Genomic DNA, 20722 nt, shown 5'->3' on the forward strand with positions numbered 1-20722 from the left:
ACGTGTGTGTCTGTGTTGAGTCTATGGGTCTCTGTGTTGAGTCTATGGGTCTCTGTGTTGAGTCTACGTGTGTGTCTGTGTTGAGTCTATGGGTCTCTGTGTTGAGTCTATGGGTCTCTGTGTTGAGTCTATGGGTCTCTGTGTTGAGTCTACGTGGTGTGTCTGTGTTGAGTCTATGGGTCTCTGTGTTGAGTCTATGGGTCTCTGTGTTGAGTCTATGGGTCTCTGTGTTGAGTCTATGGGTCTCTGTGTTGAGTCTACGTGTGTGTCTGTGTTGAGTCTATGGGTCTCTGTGTTGAGTCCTATGGGTCTTCTGTGTTGAGTCTACGTGTGTGTCTGTGTTGAGTCTATGGGTCTCTGTGTTGAGTCTATGGGTCTCTGTGTTGAGTCTATGGGTCTCTGTGTTGAGTCTATGGGTCTCTGTGTTGAGTCTACGTGTGTGTCTGTGTTGAGTCTATGGGTCTCTGTGTTGAGTCTACGTGTGTGTCTGTGTTGAGTCTATGGGTCTCTGTGTTGAGTCTATGGGTCTCTGTGTTGAGTTTACGTGTGTGTCTGTGTTGAGTCTATGGGTCTCTGTGTTGAGTCTATGGGTCTCTGTGTTGAGTCTATGGGTCTCTGTGTTGAGTCTACGTGTGTGTCTGTGTTGAGTCTATGGGTGTCTGTGTTGAGTCTATGGGTCTCTGTGTTGAGTCTATGGGTCTCTGTGTTGAGTCTACGTGTGTGTCTGTGTTGAGTCTATGGGTGTCTGTGTTGAGTCTATGGTTCTCTGTGTTGAGTCTATGGGTCTCTGTGTTGAGTCTATGGGTCTCTGTGTTGAGTCTATGAGTCTCTGTGTTGAGTCTATGGGTCTCTGTGTTGAGTCTATGGGTCTCTGTGTTGAGTCTATGGGTCTCTGTGTTGAGTCTATGGGTCTCTGTGTGAGTCTCTGTGTTGAGTCTATGGATCTCCTTGTTGAGTCTACGTGTGTGTCTGTGTGTGTGCGCTATGAACCTGGCGACCCGGGTTCGATTCCCGCTCACGGCCAACACCAGTGACGATTATCTGAACCGGTCCTGGGCCTTCCCTAGGTTGACTCAGCCTCAAATGAGATATTAACTACCTCGTCTGGTATACAGTCGTGGGTTCGATCCCGACCCTGACGCCTGCTGTATATTTGGACTTTGCGTGTCTCTCTCTCCCCGTGGTCGTGTGGATTTTTCTCCGGGTCGTGCGATTTTCCCCTCCACAATAAGAATCAACATCTCGCGTTTAGAGTGTTTGACTGCTATACATTTCCACGTGATGATGATAAGCCACTTCGATTGCCTACAATTCGTGATGGTCAGGTGGTCGCTTCTGACACAAGAGCGACACAGTTGAGTGAGACCTTACCTGGTCAAATAAAAACAAGTAAATGGCAGTGATGTTACCAAGGCACTTGTGACAGGCTAGGTGCACGTTAAGGCCACGTGAAGTGTCGAACACCCGCCGGCAGGAGGTCACGGCACAGACCCAGGTGCCACGGGTTGACTGACTGAGATGACTGGCTGATGCACCACCTGTGCCCCCTATGTGAAAACTCGCTGCGTTTTAGCCACCCGGCGCTCTGCTAGTTGTTGTGAGCGTCGCTCCTCTGCCCTCCATTGTTGCTGGAGGGCGACTGCCTCCAACTGCCCAGTAGCGTCCTTCACGAGCCTCCTCCACAGAGGCCGATCTTGACACCGCTGATACTGGTCATCGGCAAGTCCACTCAGCTCCACGTCCTCTTGTAACACATCACTCCATCTCTTCTCTAGCCCGTGCCGCACCCGTTTAGCCACTCTAGCCCGCTGAACAAAAGCTGCTTAGGCATGCGGTGGCTGGGCATGCGGGCTGCAAGACCCAGCCACCACCACCGCTTCCACCGCCACTGTCCACGGAGCGGTGTTAATGGGTTCCCCCGCTGTGGTAAAGCCGATCAGCAGCAGGTGAAAATGGAAAAGTCCCAGGACAGGTTCAGGTGTCGTTCGCCGGTGATGTTAGCCGTGGCCGGGAATCGAACTCGGGTGGACGGGATTCGTTGGAGTGTTACGCTCATCATTATGCTATGGCGCACCGCACATGCAACCAACACGCAACCAACAGGCAACCAACACGCAAACAACACACACCCACTCGTGCAAAAATAATTCACGAGCAAACGGAGGCACGCTCGGACCCACCACACTCCTACACGTACACACATACACACGCACCGACAAAGAACCCCCGTATAGTCTAAACAGACTGTTGGGGCAAGTGCTGTCAGCGAGTAGCGCCTATGAAGGCCGGCACGGCGCACGAGGGGGTGGATGGCCAGTACCACGCCCGACCGCCTTTGTCTCCCCAGTGGCGATGTTTACAGCACACTGCACCGGCTACTCATTTGAGGCTGAGTCGACCTCGGGGAGGCCCAGGATCGGTTCAGAAAATTGTCGCCGGTGGTAGTGGCCGTGAGCGGGAATCGAACTCGGTTTGTAGCGCAGCGCGCAAATTACACACACACACACAGACACACACACCAAGACACACACACAGAGACACACAAACAGACACACACACAGACACACACACAGAGACACGCACACACACACAGATACAGAGACACATACAAACAGACACACACAAACAGACACACAAACACAGACACACACACAGAGACACACACACAGAGACACACACACAGAGACAAAGACACACACACACAGACACAACCGCACAGACACACACACAGAGACACACACACAGAGACACACGCACACAGACAGAGACACACACACAGACACACACACAGACACACAGACACACGCGTGCCCCCGAGCTGTCAAAGAAATTGCTCCTCCGCAAGACGCACGGACAGCGGCTCTCCTCCACTCCCCCCTCCCCCCGCTCCTCCCCCCCTCCCACTCCACACCTGAACGCACGCGCTCGGAACTGGCGATCGTTTCGCGCGTCGACTGAAAATCAATTGCGCGGGCAGGTGGCCTGTGCGTGCGTGTGTGTCTGTGTGTGTCTGTGTGTGTCTGTGCGTGTCTGTGTGTGTCTGTGTGTGTCTGTGCGTGTCTGTGTGTCTGTGCGTGCGTGTGTCTGTGCGTGTGTCTGTGCGTGTGTACGTGTCTGTTCGTGTCTGTGCGTGCGTGTGTGTCTGTGCGTGTCTGTGCGTGCGTGTCTGTGCGTGTGTGTCTGTGCGTGTCTGTGCGTGCGTGTCTGTGCATGTCTGTGCGTGCGTACGTGTCTGTGCGTGCGTGTCTGTGCGTGTCTGTGCGTGTCTGTGCGTGTCTGTGCGTGTCTGTGCGTGCGTATCTCTGCGTGGGGAGCGGTAGTGTAGCAGTTAGCGCGCTGCGCTACGAACCTGGCGACCCGGGTTCGATTCCCGCTCATGGCCAACACCCGGTGACGATTATCTGAACCGATCTTGGGCCTCCCCTAGGTCGACTCAGCCTCAAATGAGTACCTGGTGCGGTGTGTAAACATCGCCACTGGGGAGACAAAGGCGGCCGAGCGTGGTTGTTGGCCACCCACCCCCTCGTTTGCCGTGCAGGCCTTCTTAGGTGCTCGCTAACAGCACTTGCCCCTACAGTGTGTTACAGGCTACACGGGGGATCTTTGTCTTTGTCTCTGCGTGTGTGTGCGTGCGACGGGGGACTCATCGCTTCACCGTCCTCACGCCGTGGCGACCGTAAACATCAAGCGAGCGACCGATAAATAAATCCCCCCTCCCTCCTCCCTCCTCCCTCTCCTCCTTCTCCTCCTTCGCGGAATGGAACGGGCTGCAGGTTCTGGTTCCGTCTTCGACGAGGGCGCTAACTGCACACGTAATCGTTAGCCACGTCGTGACAACGCCGGCGGGGCGCGATTCCATACAAGAATCCGTTCTCATTATTTTAGTTGCAACCTTTTTTTTATCCACTTGCCGCCGTCCCTATTCGTAGATGCCGCTGGTCATTCATGTCCTGCAGATACCACTGGTTCTTCACATTATACAGATGTAGATGCCACTAGTTCTTCATGTTCTGCAGATGTAGATGCCACTGGTTCTTCACATTCTACAGATGTAGATGCCACTGGTTCTTCACATTCTACAGATGTATATGCCACTGGTTCTTCACATTCTACAGATGTAGATGCCACTGGTTCTTCATTCTTAAATTTTTTTGTGAACTTATTTATTTCATTTTTTTAAGGCCACCGGCACACACACACCCGTGGCGTTGAGCAGCCGACTGCTCCTTCCAAAGGCGCAGGAAGTGAGTGGCTCAGCTCGGCTCGCAAAACCCCCCAACGCGGCTGGAACCGCGGGGCGCAAAGCCGGCTCCAGTTAAGCGCACAGCTTTGAGCCATTGAGCCAGAGGCCAGACCGGGCCTGAAAGTTCAAATCGCAGTCACCTCTCGATCAGAGATCCCCCCCCCCCACCCCACGTGAAAAAAATAGGACGGACAGACGTAGTAGTTGAGCCGAAGCTCACGAATCCCTCACAGCCTGAGCAGTAAAAGTCTTTACAAGAAGTACATTACCGGGGGTAAAGCCAGCAAGGTCATCACCTCACCGGGCCAAGAGAGAACTCAACCGCCCACCCCTCCCCCCGGCCCACTTTATTTGTCCGCGACAATCGCTGGGGGAAAGGTCTCGTCAGTGCCCAACTCACCTTCTCACCCTTGGTGCCGGGCTCGCCCTTCAGTCCGGGAAGACCCGGAGGTCCCTGCAGGCGACAGAAGACAATCGACCGTCTCTCGCGCGCTCGCTTGGCTCACCCCCCCCTCTCCCCGGGGGTAACGGCACGACAGCCTCGGAGGGATTGACTCCCTCTCTCTCTCCCGCTCGCTCTCCCCGCTCCGTCGGTCTCGTTTTGTACAGAGACACGTACGGAGGATGATGTGGCACGAGTGGTGTGGTTTTAAACTAATTCTAGATTTGAAGTTTTCGTGACTGCAAGGATCCATACTCTTTCGGTTCTTTGGGTAAAGTGACGTAGGTAAAGAAAATAAAATAAAATGTTAAATTAAATCACGACGTTTCGATTGCAACACAAGCAATCATCATCAGGTGTGAACACCACAGCAAGAACATTTATACTGAAGTGGGAGAGATGTCAGCGGGCTATATAAGTCAAAGAAAAGTCGTGATATAATTTTCATTTTTCGTTTCTTTTCTTTACCTACGTGACTTTACCCAAAGAACCAAAGAGTAGGTTTGAAACTTTTATACCAGACAGGTGCCTCTCCCCCCCCCCCCCACCACCCTAGGATTACGTTATAGTCCGGAAGAAAACGGCACCGTTATTTTAACGCCTTTCACGACCAAATGTTTAGACTCACAATGAGTTCATTTAGGATTAGGTCGCAAAACAACAAAAAATGCCAGCATTTGTTTTTAAACAGGAGCACCGTCGCCATTGCCGCCAGCAGAGCGACGGAGCCAAAGAAGCCGTCACGACACAACGGGGCGAAGGTGACGAGCGGTTACTGGAGGAGCCGGATGGGGAGGCCGTCGTTCTCACCATGGGTCCCGGCGGTCCGTTCTGTCCGATCGACCCTGGCGACCCAAGGCTCCCCTGAAAGGACAAGAAACCAAACGAGCTCGGAATCACTCGCCGTGCCGCACACACGCACAAACACGCACACACGCGCACACACACACACGCACACACGCGCACACGTGTGCACACACAAGCACACACGCACACACGCGCACACACACACACGCACACACGCGCACACGTGTGCACACACAAGCACACACGCACACACGCGCGCACACACACGCACACACGCGCACGCTCACACGCACACACGGGCACACATGCACACACGCGCACACGCACACACGCGCACACGCACGTACACACGCACACACGCGCACACGCACACGCGCACACACACGCACACACGCGCACACACACGCACACACACGCAGACAAACACACACGCAAAGACAAAGATCCCCCGTATAGCCTGAACAGACTGTTGGGGTAAGTGCTTTTAGCGAGTAGCAGCACCTATGAAGGCTGACACAGCACATGAGGGGGTGGGTGGCCAGCACCAAGCCCAGCCACCTTTGTCTCTCTCGTGGCGATGCTCACACACCGCACCAAGTATGTGTGTTTGCGTGTGTGTGTGTACACGCATACAACCACACGTACCGGAGGACCTGGAATGCCTCTGAGGCCGTCCAGGCCTGGCGGCCCAGGCAGGCCCACAGGCCCAGCCGGACCGAGGCGACCCGGTAATCCATCGGGGCCCAGCTCTCCCTGTTGACACACGGGCACGCACGCAGGCACGGACACATACGGACACGGATTTATGGACGGGGGCAGGCGGACAGGGACACGCAAGGTCGTGAAGGTCACGGCAAGGTCACAGCCCTGACAGAGTGCTCAACTCCACACCCGGGGGGGCATCGATTCGAACCCTGGCTGGGGGTCGCAACAGCCCGGCATTCATCCTGTCCGTAGTCGTCACCGACGAAGAGGTCAAAACAAATATATATAAAGGCGCAAGCCTTTATCTGGTTTTTATTATTTTATTGTTATTTTTTCTCTCTACGTGACTTTAGCGAAAGAACCACAGAACATAGAATATGAAGGCGCAAGCCTTGCAATTTCCAGCTCACGCCGCACTCCGAGATTGTCTCGCCTACTCTTCCTCACTACGGCAGGAAACACGGTGCGACAATGATCGCCCGCCTTAGGGGGGGGGGGGGGCAGTGGGTGACAGCTGCCAAACGGAAATGATTGTAGTTGTTGTTGTTGTCTTTAGTGCTGAGGGTGCGGGTGGTGAGGGAGGGGGGGGAGTGAGTTCAAGAAAATTCTCACCTTCGCTCCTTTCATTCCCGTGCGGCCTTCTGGCCCAGGTGGCCCCGGCGGGCCCTGAGAGAGGGGAAGACGGAATTCCGTTAACGTCGTTCACAACTTCAGGGTTTTTATGTTGTTCCTGCGGCCGGTATTCCGTAAAAAATAAAATAAAGAACACTTCTATATATCATATACTAGCAGGTGTACCCGTTCTTCGCACGGGAATTAATAGTTTAGTCCTAGTATATTATATTTCCATTATTTCCCCGCCCCCCCCCAGCCGCGCATTTGTGTGGGATAGACGGCCTCCGCGGAGGATGGGGGGTGGGGTGAGTGACGTCAGCAGGCACACTGCGTGACGCTGCCGCATGCGGGTGACATCACAGATGTGACGTCAACGCTCACTTGCCGTGCAATACATTACATCCATTATTGCGCCCCCCACCCCCCCAAAACACAAAAGTAAATTTTTATAGCATGTTGGGAAGTATGCTAAACATTTCTAACAGACACGCATATTCAGAAATTTCCATTATATATATAGATACATGTAGGCTTTCACGACCGATACAATAATTCATAATTAGTCTCGTGTACGATGCCAGTTTGTAACTCTGGCCCTCCACCCTTGTATCGAGTTGCCGCATCTTGGCTGTGCCCAGGGATTTGGTTTGTGTCAGTGAACCAGGTCACCAGCAGACCAGGTTAACAGCAGAACAGGTTACCAGCGGACCAGGTTAACAGCGGACCAGGTTACCAGCGGACCAGGTTAACAGCAGAACAGGTTACCAGCGGACCAGGTTAACAGCGGACCAGGTTACCAGCGGACCAGGTGAACAGCGGACCAGGTTACCAGTGGACCAGGTTAACAGCAGAACAGGTCACCAGCGGACCAGGTTAACAGCAGAACAGGTTACCAGCAGACAAGGTTAACAGCAGAACAGGTTAACAGCAGAACAGGTTACCAGCGGACCAGGTTAACAGCAGAACAGGTTACCAGCGGACAAGGTTAACAGCAGAACAGGTTACCAGCAGACAAGGTTAACAGCAGAACAGGTTAACAGCAGAACAGGTTACCAGCGGACCAGGTTAATAGCAGTACAGGTTACCAGCCGACCAGGTTAACAGCAGAACAGGTTACCAGCCGACCAGGTTACCTCCGATGAGCACGGCTGTCAAACGCACGTTGCCAAAGAAGTCCAGCAAGCGCGCGTTGCGCTACGTCGCGTCGACAATCAGCGACGTCGTTCCGCTGGAGGCAGACGACGCCGCCGCTAGAATCCGCGATGCCGACCAAACCGACGGGCACGTCGATCGGGCACCACCTGATTGGCTCTGTCGCTGGGTGGTGGTGGAGGGCCGCGAGTACACAAACCGGCGTCACGCCCCCACGACGATTGCGCCCAACAGAATGCGGGCGTCACAACATCGCGAGAGGTTGCTATTTGGGCCCCCCGCTACGATGGGCAGAACGCCCCGTCGGTGGCGCGGCGTTCCCCGGTTGGCCGGATCGCGTCCTCACCCTCTTGCCCAGGGAACCCGGCGGTCCGGCTTCTCCCGTCGGTCCCGGAGATCCCTGCGAAAGAACCAACGGGACGCAGGTTCAACGCCGGGCACGGGGTCACCGTCGTTCCACTTGCACTCCCCGAGCCAGTGCGTGGCTCTCACGGCGAGGGTGGCTCTTGCTGGGTGGCTCTCGCTGCTGGGCCAAGCCGTGTCTCTGCTGCAGCCATCGGTGGCCGAGAGCTCGATCTGTGCGAGTCTCTTAAACTCGACGTAAGTCTCCGGGTCCACGGCTCTCTGCGAGTTCTACGCAGGGCGTCGGTGACCAGGCCGAGGCCACCAACTCCACCCCACTGGAGAAGCCGGCTTCATTACAAACTTGATCTGGGTGAATCTATCTGTCTAAATTCGAGTCTATGCAAGTCTATGTGTCTCTATATTGTCTATACATCTCTATATTGTCTGTGCATCTCTATGCAAGTCTATGAGTCTCTATGTAAGTGTATGTGTCTCTATATTGTTTATACATCTCTATATTGTCTGTGCATCTCTATGCAAGTCAATGCGTCTCTATGCAAGTCTATGCGTCTCTATGCAAGTCTATGCGTCTCTATGCAAGTCTATGCGTCTCTATGCAAGTCTATGGGTCTCTATGCAAGTCGATCGTTCTCTATGCAAGTCTATGAGTCTCTATGCAAGTCTATGGGTCTCTATGCAAGTCGATCGTTCTCTATGTAAGTCTATGAGTCTCTATGTAAGTGTATGTGTCTCTATGGTGTCGGTGCGTCTCGATGCAAGTCACTGGTGGCCGCCTCCTCTGGCAGACACTCACCGGCTCTCCCGGGTCACCCTTGTCTCCAGCGTCGCCCGGCGCGCCGTCTTGCCCCTACAATCGCAAGCAGCAGCACCACCACGATCACGCGGGGGGCACGGGGGGCATGGGGGGCACGGGGCACGGGGGGCACGGGGCACGGGGGGCACGGGGGGCACGGGGGGAATGGGGGGCACGGGTGGCTTGCACGTCACCGTGGGGTTTGTAGCCAGGCTGTGCCCCGAAGCGGGCCAGGACATCGCCCACCACAATGCATGTCACCCAGCGGAGCGCCGGATGGACGTACGTTTAAGAATGCACAGTTTGAGACGATGAATAACGAACAGCCAATTAAAGAGGAAGATTTATTAAAATAAGCTTCGTTTTACCCCAGAAAAAAAACTTGCTGATAAATTTGAATCAGTTTTAATCTAAACTAAAAAGCAACTGTCATAAAATGATGTCTTAACTCTTCCTTGAACGATTTGAATAAGATGAAAAACTAATGTCTTGAGTTTGTTGTCCTTCCCCCGCACCTCAAATTCGCACGGTTGGCAACGTACGGTGCCGAAAGAAGCTTAAGATACAAACACTACCCTATACACTACATACTACACTATACACTACACTATTCACCACATACTACACTATACACTACGCTATACACTATATACTACGCTATAGACTACACTATACACTACATTTTACACTATACACTACGTTATACGCTACATACTAAACTATACACTATAGCATACACTACACTATACACTACATATTACACTATACACTACCCACTACATACTACACTATACACTACGCTACTCACTGCACTATATACTACGCTATACACTATACAATACAATACATACTACACTACACACCATGCTACCCACTACACTATACACTACTATACGATACACTATACACGACACTATACACTACACAATACACGACACTATACACTACGCTACTATACACCACTACTATACACTACACTACTACACTACACTATACACTACGCTACTATACACCACTACTATACACTACACTACTACACTACACTATACACTACGCTACCCACTGCACTATACACTACACTATACACTATACAATACAATACATATTACACTACACACCATGCTACCCACTACACTATACACTACTATACGATACACTATGCACGACACTATACACTACACAATACACGACACTATACACTACGCTACTATACACCACTACTATACACTACACTACTACATTACACTATACACTACACTATACACTACGCTACCCACTGCACTATACACTACGCTATACACAACACAATACAATACATACTACACTACACACCATGCTACACACTACACTATACACTACTATACAATACACTATACACGACACTATACAATCCGCTACCCACTGCACTATACATTACACTACTATATTAAAATTGGAAAATGTATTTCTTTCGAAGTGCTTTTTCTGTTTTCGTGTTGTCGTCCTTGGCCCCGCCGCACCTCCGATGGGCGCACTTGGCCACGTCGCCCGGTGCGTGCGAGGTGATGGTGGAGGTGATGGTGGAGGTGATGGTGGAGGTGATGGTGATGGTGGAGATGATGGTGGAGATGATGGTGGAGGTGGAGATGATGGTGGAGATGATGGTGGAGGTGATGGTGGAGGTGATGGTGGAGGTGATGGTGGAGGAGATGGTGGAGGTGATGGTGATGGTGGAGGTGATAGTGGAGGTGATGGTGGAGGTGATGGTGATGGTGGAGATGATGGTGGAGATGATGGTGGAGGTGGAGATGATGGTGGAGATGATGGTGGAGGTGATGGTGATGGTGATGGTGGAGGTGATGGTGGAGGTGATGGTGGTGGTAATGGTGGAGGTGATGGTGGAGGTGATGGTGATGGTGGAGGTGATGGTGGAGGTGATGGTGGAGGTGATGGTGGAGGTGATGGTGATGGTGGAGGTGATGGTGGAGGTGATGGTGGAGGTGATGGTGGAGGTGATGGTGGAGGTGATGGTGGAGGTGGAGGTGATGGTGGAGGTGATGGTGGAGGTGATGGTGGAGGTGATGGTGATGGTGGAGGTGATGGTGGTGGTTATGGTGGAGGTGATGGTGGAGGTGATGGTGGAGGTGATGGTGGAGGTGATGGTGGAGGTGATGGTGGAGGTGGAGATGATGGTGGAGGTGATGGTGGAGGTGATGGTGGAGGTGATGGTGGAGGTGATGGTGGAGGGCTCTCCGCATGGGAGGCGCGGGGGTCACGTTGGCCACTCACCGGGGGTCCCGGCTCGCCCGACACTCCCAGATCTCCGGGGAATCCCACGGGGCCCTGGAGAAGAGGAACCCGAGTGGTCACAGGTGGTGATGGCGACCGTGGTGGTGGTGGTGGTGGCTGCTGTGGTAGTGGTGATGATGGCTGTGGTGATGATGGCTGTGGTGGTGATGATGGTGATGGCTGTGATGATGGTGTTGGTGATGGCTGTGGTGGTGGCGGCGGTGGTAGTGGTGATGGTGTTGGTGGTGATGATGGCTGTGGTGATGGCTGTGGTGGTGATGATGGTGATGGCTGTGATGATGGTGTTGGTAATGGCTGTGGTGGTGGCGGCTGTGGCGATGTTGGTGGTATTGGTGATGGCTGTGGTGGTGGTGCCTGCTGTGGTAGTGGTAGTGGTGATGGTGGTGATGATGGCAGTGGTGATGGCTGTGGTGGTGATGTTGGTGATGGTGATGACGGTTCTGGTGGTGATGGCTGTGGTGATGGCTGTGGTGGTGATGTTGCTGATGGTGATGACGGTTCTGTGGTGATGGCTGTAGTGGTGGCGGCGATGTTGGTGATGGCGATGGTGTTGGTGGTGGCGATGTTGGTGATGTTGGTGTTGGTGATGTGCCACTCACAGGGTGGCCCTTGGGGCCATCTTCCCCTATTTGCCCACGGCCGCCCGCCGGCCCCGGGGTCCCCGCGTTCCCGGCCTCGCCCCGGTCTCCCTTCTCTCCGAGAGGGCCCTGCGTACACGCAAAAGAGACGGAGATCCCCGTGTAGCCTTCAACAGGCAGTCGGGGCAAGTGCCGGAGGCGAGGGGCATCCATCCAGGCCGTCACGGCACACGGGGAGGTGGGGCTGGTGTGCACGGCCGCCTGCGTCTTACCGTTAAAGGTTTAGTCGACCTGGGAAAGTCCCCAGGACCGGTTCAAACATTTGCTGCTGTCGTTGGCCATGAGCAGGCATCGAACACGGGTCTCTGGGCTCGTAGGGTCGTTGGTCGACCATTGCGCGGTACCCACACACACGAGACCACTCGATCACGTGGCCGGATGAATGTTGGTTTGGCCGATTGCTCTCACACGGCGTGGGTTCGACGTTCTATATTCACTCTTCAGATGTGGACAGCTGGCAAGTAATCTGAATGAGGCGTCAAACGACCGGAAAACACCGCACCCCCACCCCCTACCCCACCCTACCCACCACCCACCGCCCTCCCCCCCTCCCCCATGCCACCCCCCCCCCCCCCCCACGAGGGGTGACGCATGTCGAGATCCTCGCTCCCTCGCTCGTGCCACTGCTCAACATCACCACGCGTTCAGGGTTTTTCTGGCCGCTGCTATGAATTTCCACGTGACGATGATGATGATGGTGATGATGGTGATGAGGATGGTGATGATGGTGATGGTGATGATGACGATGGTGATGATGATGGTGATGATGATGGTGATAGCGAGGAGGAGTCGCATCTGAGAAAGAGCCACGGAGGTCGGTGCGGAGCCCTTACCCGGGTAAAATAAAATAAAAAAGTTGAATTTTTTTGGAAAAAAAATTTAATCAGTTTCCGTTTACAGCCTTCGGTTTAATTCAGACCGTTGACCTTTAACCGCCGCGCCGGGAGACTGGAATGGTGACGGGTGGAGCCGCGAACCGATTGGCCACGCCGGGGGGGGAGGCAGCTTCCCAGCAGCACCCTCTGGCCAGCTCCCCGACTTCTCAAACAAATTCTCCGCCACCCCCGCAGAGGTGGAGAGATAGAGAGGAGAGAGAGATGGGGGGGTGGGCGCCCAAAATTTGACCCATTGACAAAATTGGCCCACGGCTGCCACGCCGGCTTTAAGGAAGCGGCAGCATCGAGGGTGGGGGGGGTGGGTGAGAGGTGTTTGGAAGGAGGCTTGTGGCGGAGCCAGACCCAGGCTCGCTAACGAGTCGTGGGATACGCGGCTGGCCACGCTCGGCAATCCACGGCCATTAAAATATATATATAACAGCAGCCATGAAAAAATAATTGAAGACAAAGATCCCCCCATGTGGCGTGAACAGACTGTTGGGGCAAGCGCTGCTAGCCAGCGCCTATGAAGGGCGGCAAGGCACACGAGGGGGTGGGTGGCCAGCACCATCAGCGGTCCACTCATCAAAATATCACCGCTTCTAATTTGCGGTGAGATGGGGAGTCCAGTGGCTGCGGCGGTGGTGGCGGTGATGGTCGGTGCACTGCGCTGGCCGCACGTTCGTCAGGAACCTCCGTGGCGTCTATAAGGAAGTAATTGCCGACGTTTCAGGCAATGCTTATGTGGCTTCATCAGTAATTGGCTGAAGGCGTCCACATGATAACAACCCCAATGAAGCAGTGCCCCCCCCCCCCTGCAAACCAGTTCTATGGCTCTCCTTGATAGACACATAATTGACGATTTTACTCGTGAAATTAAAACACCTCGATAGACTCACACAAGACACCCACAGACTCGCACCGAGACCCATAGACTCAAACCGAGACCCACAGGCTCACACCGAGACCTACAGACTCAAACCGAGACCCACAGACTCACACAAGACAACCACAGTCTCAAACCGAGACCCACAGACTCAAACCGAGACCCACAGACTCACACAAGACACCCACAGATTAAAACCGAGACCCACGGACTCAAACCGAGACCCACAGACTCACACAGAGACCCACAGATTCACACAAGACACCCACAGACTCAAACCGAGACCCATAGACTCACACAAGACACCCACAGACTCAAACCGAGCCCCACAGACTCACACAGAGACCCACAAACTCACACAGAGACCCACAGATTCACACAAGACACCCACAGACTCCAACCGAGACATACATACCCACACAGAGACCCACAAACTCAAATCGAAACCCAGACTCACAAAGATACCCACAGACTCGCACAGAGACCCACAGACTCACACAAACACCCACATACTCAAATCGAGACCCAGACTCACAAAGAAACCCACAGACTCACACAGAGATCTCTCGGATGACCCCCCCCCCCCCCGCTCCGGGCGCTCGCTCCCCAAACATACAGCCTGCCTGCTGTATATTTAGAGTGTTTTGTGTTTCTCTCTCTCTCTCATCATCATCACGGTGGCTAGGGAGATGTTAACTACCTCGCATGGTATGCACGAGGTCGTGAATTCGATCCCCGACACTGACGCCTGCTGTATATTTGGAGTTTGCGTGTCTCTCTCTCTCGTCATCATCACAGTGGCTAGGATATGTTAACTACCTCGCATGGTATGCACGAGTTCGTGGGTTCGATCCCCGACACTGATGCCTGCTGCTGTATATTTGGAGTCTGCGTGTCTCTCTCTCTCCGTGATCAACTGCGTGGATTTTTATCCGGGGGTCCTACGGTTTTCCCCCTCCACATTTGGAATCGACATCGGGAGTTCAGAGCATTTGCCCGCTCCGAGTCCCCACGACGACGACGACGATGAGCCACTTCGTCGCGCCGTCGTTCGCAATCGCCGGGTCGCTTCTGACAAAAAGAGGAGCCCCACACAGACTCAGTGGTTGGGAGTGGGGGGGGGGGGGCTGGGGCCTTTTACCTGGTGATAAAAATAATCGTAAAAAAATAGAGTTTTAATAGTTCAGATGTAGTCCTTGCCGCGAAGCACGCGCATCAAACACCCACCCCCGCCTCGGCACTCTCGCGCCGCTGCGGAGGAGTTGGCAGTCGATGATGGAACGGGGGGGGGGGGGGGGGCGACGATGGTGGTGGTGGTGGTGGCGGTGGCGTGAAGCGGCGAGTCCATTAGCGGCGCGAGCTTGAAAGGCGGACGGTGGAAAAACATCGCACCCACCCCCACCCCCTCCTCCTCCTGCGCTGTGTGTGTGAGTTTCTCTTCCCTACTGAATGTTGCCATCCCTTCGTTCATTTTGTTTCGCAGTCCCCTCGCCTCCGCAGGGTCCATCGCTCTTCGTGTTCATCACACGTGTGTGTGTGTGTGTGCGTGTGTGTGCGTGTGTGTGCATGCGTGTGTATGCGGATGTGCGTGTGTGTCCACGTGCGTGTGTGTGTGCACGTGTGTGTGTGCATGCGTGCACGTGTGCATGTGTGTGCATGTGTGTGTGCGTGTATGTGCGTGCACGTGTGTGTGCATGCGTGTGTGTGTACTCGTGTGTGTGTGTGTGTGCGTGCGTGCACGTGTGTGTGCGTGCGTGCGGGTACATGTGTGTGCATGTGTGTGCGTGTGTGTGTGTGTGCATTCGTACACGTGTGTGTGCGCGTGTGTACGTACCACAGGACCCAACTCTCCTGGTTGCCCTGGCCGTCCGCCTTCCCCCACATCTCCCTGCACACAGACACGCAGACACACAGCGAGCGGAGCAGGCCACGTGAACAAAGACCAAGACATTGGTTGTCGGAGCAAGTGCTGTTAAGCGAGCGCCTGTCAAAGCCGCAGTGGATGAGGATGCGTTATTGTGTGGCCACAACCGCACTTGGCCACCGGCACCAGAGGCTATGTCAAGCTCGCGATGGTGGTGGCGCGGCGTGCCAAACCGCTGCGCCACCACTCCCCGTAACGCACTTGGCTCACACACCAAAGACAAAGATGCCCCGGGCAGCCTGAACAGACTGTTGGGGCGAGGGCTGTTAGCTGAGTAGCAGCACCCATGAAGGGGGGCACGGCACACGAGGGGCTGGGTGGCCGGAATCGCGCCCGGCCGCCTTTGTCTCCCCGGTGGCGATGTTTACCACGCACCGCACGAGGGGTACTCATTTGAGGCTGAGCCGACCTAGGGGTGGCCCAGGGCCGGATCAGACATTCGTCACCGGTGTTGGCCGCGAGTGGGAATCGAACTCGGGCGAGCACGCTTCGTAGCGCAGAACTAACTGCTTACGCCACCGCTCCCCACACGCAAACACACACGCGCACGCACGCGCACACACACACACGCACACACACACACATGCGCACACATGCGCACACACGCGCACACGCACACACACACACGCACACGCGAACACACGCACACATACACACGCACACGCACGCGCACACACACGCATACACGCACACACACGCACACACACACGCACGCACACGCGCACACACACACGCACGCACATACACACACGCACATGCACACACGCGCACACACGCACGCACACACATGCGCACACACACACACACGCACGCGCACACACACACGCACGCAAAACGTGCACACACGCATGCACACACATACACACGCACATACACACACACGCACACACACACGCACGCACACACACGCACACACACGCACACGCACCGCACGCGCGGAGAGAACGCTCCGGCATTCGCATTAATTTTAATGAGACGATTCATGTGCCAGCGTTGGTCCTGGCAGCACACAGATGCCACCCAACACACACACGCACACGCACGCACACACACACGCACACACACACACGCACGCACACACACACACGCACGCACACACACGCACGCACATACACACACACACGCACACGCACGCACACGCACGCATACACACACGCATACACACACGCACACACACGCACGCACACACACACACGCACGCACACACACACACGCACGCACACACACACTGGCACACACACACACGCACACTCGCACACACACGCACGACAAAGCAACACACACCCGCCCCCAGCATACAGAGTGGCGAAACTCTGTGGTTCTTTCGGTAAAGTCACGTAGGTATAAAATTAATTATATTTTATACCCAGGTGACTTTACCGAAATAACCAGTCACAAAAGCTTCAAATCTAGAGTGGCGATGCGCTTATTTATTTACGGTGTGAATGAGGTGGGGGCGGCTGGCGGTGCGGAGTGGGGGGGAAGCGGGCGGGGGGGGGGTGGTGGCTCGGTTGGAGGTGTGGGTGGAGGTGTGGGTGGAGGTGTGGGTGGAGGTCTGGGTGGAGGTGTGGGGGTGGAGGTGTGGGAGTGGAGGTGTAGGTGTGTGGGTGAAGGTTTGGGGGGAGGTGTGGGAGTGAAGGTGTGGGTGGAGGTGTGGGGGGAGGTGTGGGTGGAGGTGTGGGTGGAGGTGTGGGGGTGGAGATGTGGGGGTGGAGGTGTGGGTGGAGGTGTGGGTGGAGGCGTGGGTGGAGGTGTGGGTGGAGGTGTGGGGGGAGGTGTGGGAATGGAGGTGTGGGTGGAGGTGTGGGTGGAGGTGTGAGAGTGGAGGTGTGGGTGGAGGTGTGGGTGGAGGTGTGGGGGGAGGTGTGGGTGGAGGTGTGGGTAGAGGTGTGGGGGTGGAGATGTGGGGGTGGAGGTGTGGGTGGAGGTGTGGGTGGAGGCGTGGGTGGCGGTGTGGGTGGAGGTGTGGGGGGAGGTGTGGGAGTGGAGGTGTGGGTGGAGGTGTGGGTGGAGGCGTGGGAGTGGAGGTGTGGGTGGAGGTGTGGGTGGAGGTGTGGGGGGAGGTGTGGGAGTGGAGGTGTGGGTGGAGGTGTGGGTGGAGGTGTGGGAGTGGAGGTGTGGGTGGAGGTGTGGGAGTGAGGTGTGGGTGGAGGTGTGGGTGGAGGTGTGGGGGGAGGTGTGGGTGGAGGTGTGGGTGGAGGTGTGGGAGTGGAGTGCTCAGGGCTGGTTGTGACTGGGGGGGGCGAGGGCTTTGTCAGGATCAACAGACGCTTGCCGAGCCACACGCGGACAACGCCGGTGACGAGTCCCACAGAGGCTTGAGATCCGCTTCCGTCGGATTGCCGATTCTGTGGTGGGGGGGGGGGGGGGGCTGGGGGGGGCGGAGGAGTGGTCCCCGAGGGACATACACCCCACGACCTCTTCGGCACGCAAGTGGCGAAACCGCGATAACGGCGCCAGGAATTGTTCAAAACACCCCCCCCCCACCCCCGAGGGAAACTCTGACGGTCGCGTCGGGAAGAGGAGGAGAGACACAATAAAACCTAACCTCACCTTTTCTCCGGACGCGCCAGGGTTTCCGATGGCTCCCAGCGGTCCTTGCGGGCCCTGCAATGAGAGAAGGGAGGAGAGGCACAGCGGGGGGGGGGGGGGGGTGGGGGGGTCAGGGAGGAAAGAAAATCAGAAAACCACGAGCGCCGTGGACATTGCCGGCGCACGGACACCGCCCCCCCCCCCCCCCGCATCGTTCCGCTCCGCTAGAGTGACCGCGTGGCCGCGGTCAACGCGGCCGTCGCGTTTTTGAAACCGCTTGTCGCCGTGACCTTCTGACCCCCCGTGGGGGTGGGGGAGGTGGGGGTGGGGGGGTGGGGGGTGGGCCCCCCCCCCGTTACTGGAACATCTGTGAATAAAAAGCTTCACGGCCCATCGGATTCCTCCGGCGCGACCAGGAATTCCCGATTAAATGCGACGTGGTGTCGGGAGAGTACGGGAGGGGGGCCCGCTCCTTCGCGAGCGGTCTCCCGCCACCCCACGACTCGTTACTTAAACCTTTGCGCGATTTCCGCTCCGCGCGCGCACGGAACGGAAAGCGAAGGGTCAAGTCGACCACGGCCGCTGCCATCACGCGGAGCGGGATGGATTTGACGGCGCGTGACTATCGCCCGCGCAAGGGGGGATGAGTTCGCCCGGCTCGCGCGTTTCGTATTCATCACGTCGGGATGATTAGTGAATCAGTTGCCGTGCGGTGCTGTCCCCCCATTAAACATTTATGCGCATTTATACAAATTTTATATTCACTCTTGCATTTTATAGATATGCACTTGTGTAGTAATATATAGTCGTGTATAACAGTGGATAGTAAAATTGTAGTGTATAGTAAGAATAGTTTATTGTAATATAGTGTAAAGAGTAACATAGTTTTGTATATAGTAGTGTATATAGTAATATAGTATTGTATATAGTAGTGTTTATAGTAGTGTATATAGTAATATAGTATATTCTTGGTTCTTTCGGTAAAGTCACGTAGAAGGTAAATAATGAAATAAAATACAAATAAAAACATAAAACAATAAAAATTATCACGACGTTTCGGCTGCAACACAAGCAATCATCATCAGGTGTGAAATCCACAGCAACAACATTTGAAAAAAGTGGCGGTTTTTCCTAACGTCAGCACCATGGACAGCGATTTGGCAGTTGGTCAGATGGACGAGTCCATTTATGTTCGGAAAAGAGGAGGGGGGAGCGGTCTGAAAGTCACCGTGTGAACACAATCAATTAAGACCCGAAATGGTTTATCAAATCCTTCCATTGATTGCTAAGCCAGAATCCCCTTCCGTGCAATTTTTGTTGTTGTTGAATTACACAAAGCGTACCAGTTATGTATATAACTTTTGTTATATAAAATTCCTAGTAAGATATTAATTTTGTGAGTGTAGTCATACCCCTCCCCCATCATTTAAGCCATAATTTAGAGAGCGAAAGAGCCGAGTACGTAAATCGCTAACATAAGAACCCGTTAACAGAGGTCGCAATCGGGTACTCGATACCCGTACCCTACCCGATACCCGGCTACCCGTACCCAGCCGGGTACGGGTACGGGTTACCCGTTTTGCGACCCTGGTGCGGCCGGGTACGGGTAGGCCGTGAGTCACTGGTGAGTAACCGTTTGTCACTTATTTCCCAACGTCTTGTCTCTTCTCACAATTCAAGATCCTAGAATGAACCCACCCGCGCCTGCAACATGGCTTCATCCCAGAGGTCGCAATCGGGTACCCGTACCCTACACGATACCCGGCTGGGTACGAGTAGCCGGGTATCGGGTAGGGTACCGGTATCGGGTACCCGATTGCGACCCTGGTGCGGCCGGGTACGGGTACGGGTAAGGAATCAAAACCCGTTTGCGACCTCTGCCCATTAATCTCTTCTCGCATCATTCATACGATGATGCGGTGAAGTAAACGTTCATACGATATTACGGTGAATGCTTCCAAAAACAATACTGTACCCAAATATTACTGTTAACTTACTTTCAATAGAAATATGAATTGATCATGCGAATATTCTCTCTCTTTCAGAATCGACCGACTGATGAAGCAGATGAAACAATCATCTTGTTGAAGGATTCTAAACCTTGATGTGGCAATGTTAGTTTTCTCTGTTGTTCAAGGTTTTCTCAGTGTTATGCAATGTTTTTACATTTAGTTTACTATTACACTGAATTATGTGGCATAATTTACTATTTTTGTGCTTAAAAATCTTTAAAAAACAATATTTATATACAGTTCGTAGGAGTCTGGAACGGATTAATCGTCTTTACATACAATCCAATGGGGAAATTAGTTTCGAGTCACAAACAAATCGGGTTGCGACCAAAGTTATGGAACGAATTATGGTCGTGACCAGATGTTCTACTGTATATGGTAGTGTATATAGTAATATAGTAGTGTATATAGTAGTGTATATAGTAATATAGCAGTGTATATGG

General features: G+C 54.2%; 1 protein-coding gene across 1 annotated transcript in view; it reads right to left on the minus strand.

Annotated features, from left to right (window-relative positions):
- The window catches only part of LOC144736551 (uncharacterized), a 145910-nt gene that overhangs the window by 6787 nt on the left and 118401 nt on the right, over nt 1-20722 (minus strand). Inside the window, exons 47-56 of the mRNA XM_078619100.1 lie at nt 18289-18342; nt 15646-15699; nt 12012-12119; nt 11392-11445; nt 9124-9177; nt 8311-8364; nt 6810-6863; nt 6138-6245; nt 5496-5549; nt 4644-4697 (exon numbers count right to left, since the gene is read on the minus strand). Coding sequence (XP_078475226.1) covers nt 4644-4697; nt 5496-5549; nt 6138-6245; nt 6810-6863; nt 8311-8364; nt 9124-9177; nt 11392-11445; nt 12012-12119; nt 15646-15699; nt 18289-18342 — 648 coding nt within the window. The remainder of the gene's footprint in view (nt 1-4643; nt 4698-5495; nt 5550-6137; nt 6246-6809; nt 6864-8310; nt 8365-9123; nt 9178-11391; nt 11446-12011; nt 12120-15645; nt 15700-18288; nt 18343-20722) is intronic.

The sequence above is a fragment of the Lampetra planeri genome, chromosome 61 (assembly GCF_965212315.1).
Source record: "Lampetra planeri chromosome 61, kcLamPlan1.2.h2, whole genome shotgun sequence".
In the NCBI taxonomy this organism is placed as follows: Eukaryota; Metazoa; Chordata; class Hyperoartia; order Petromyzontiformes; family Petromyzontidae; genus Lampetra; species Lampetra planeri.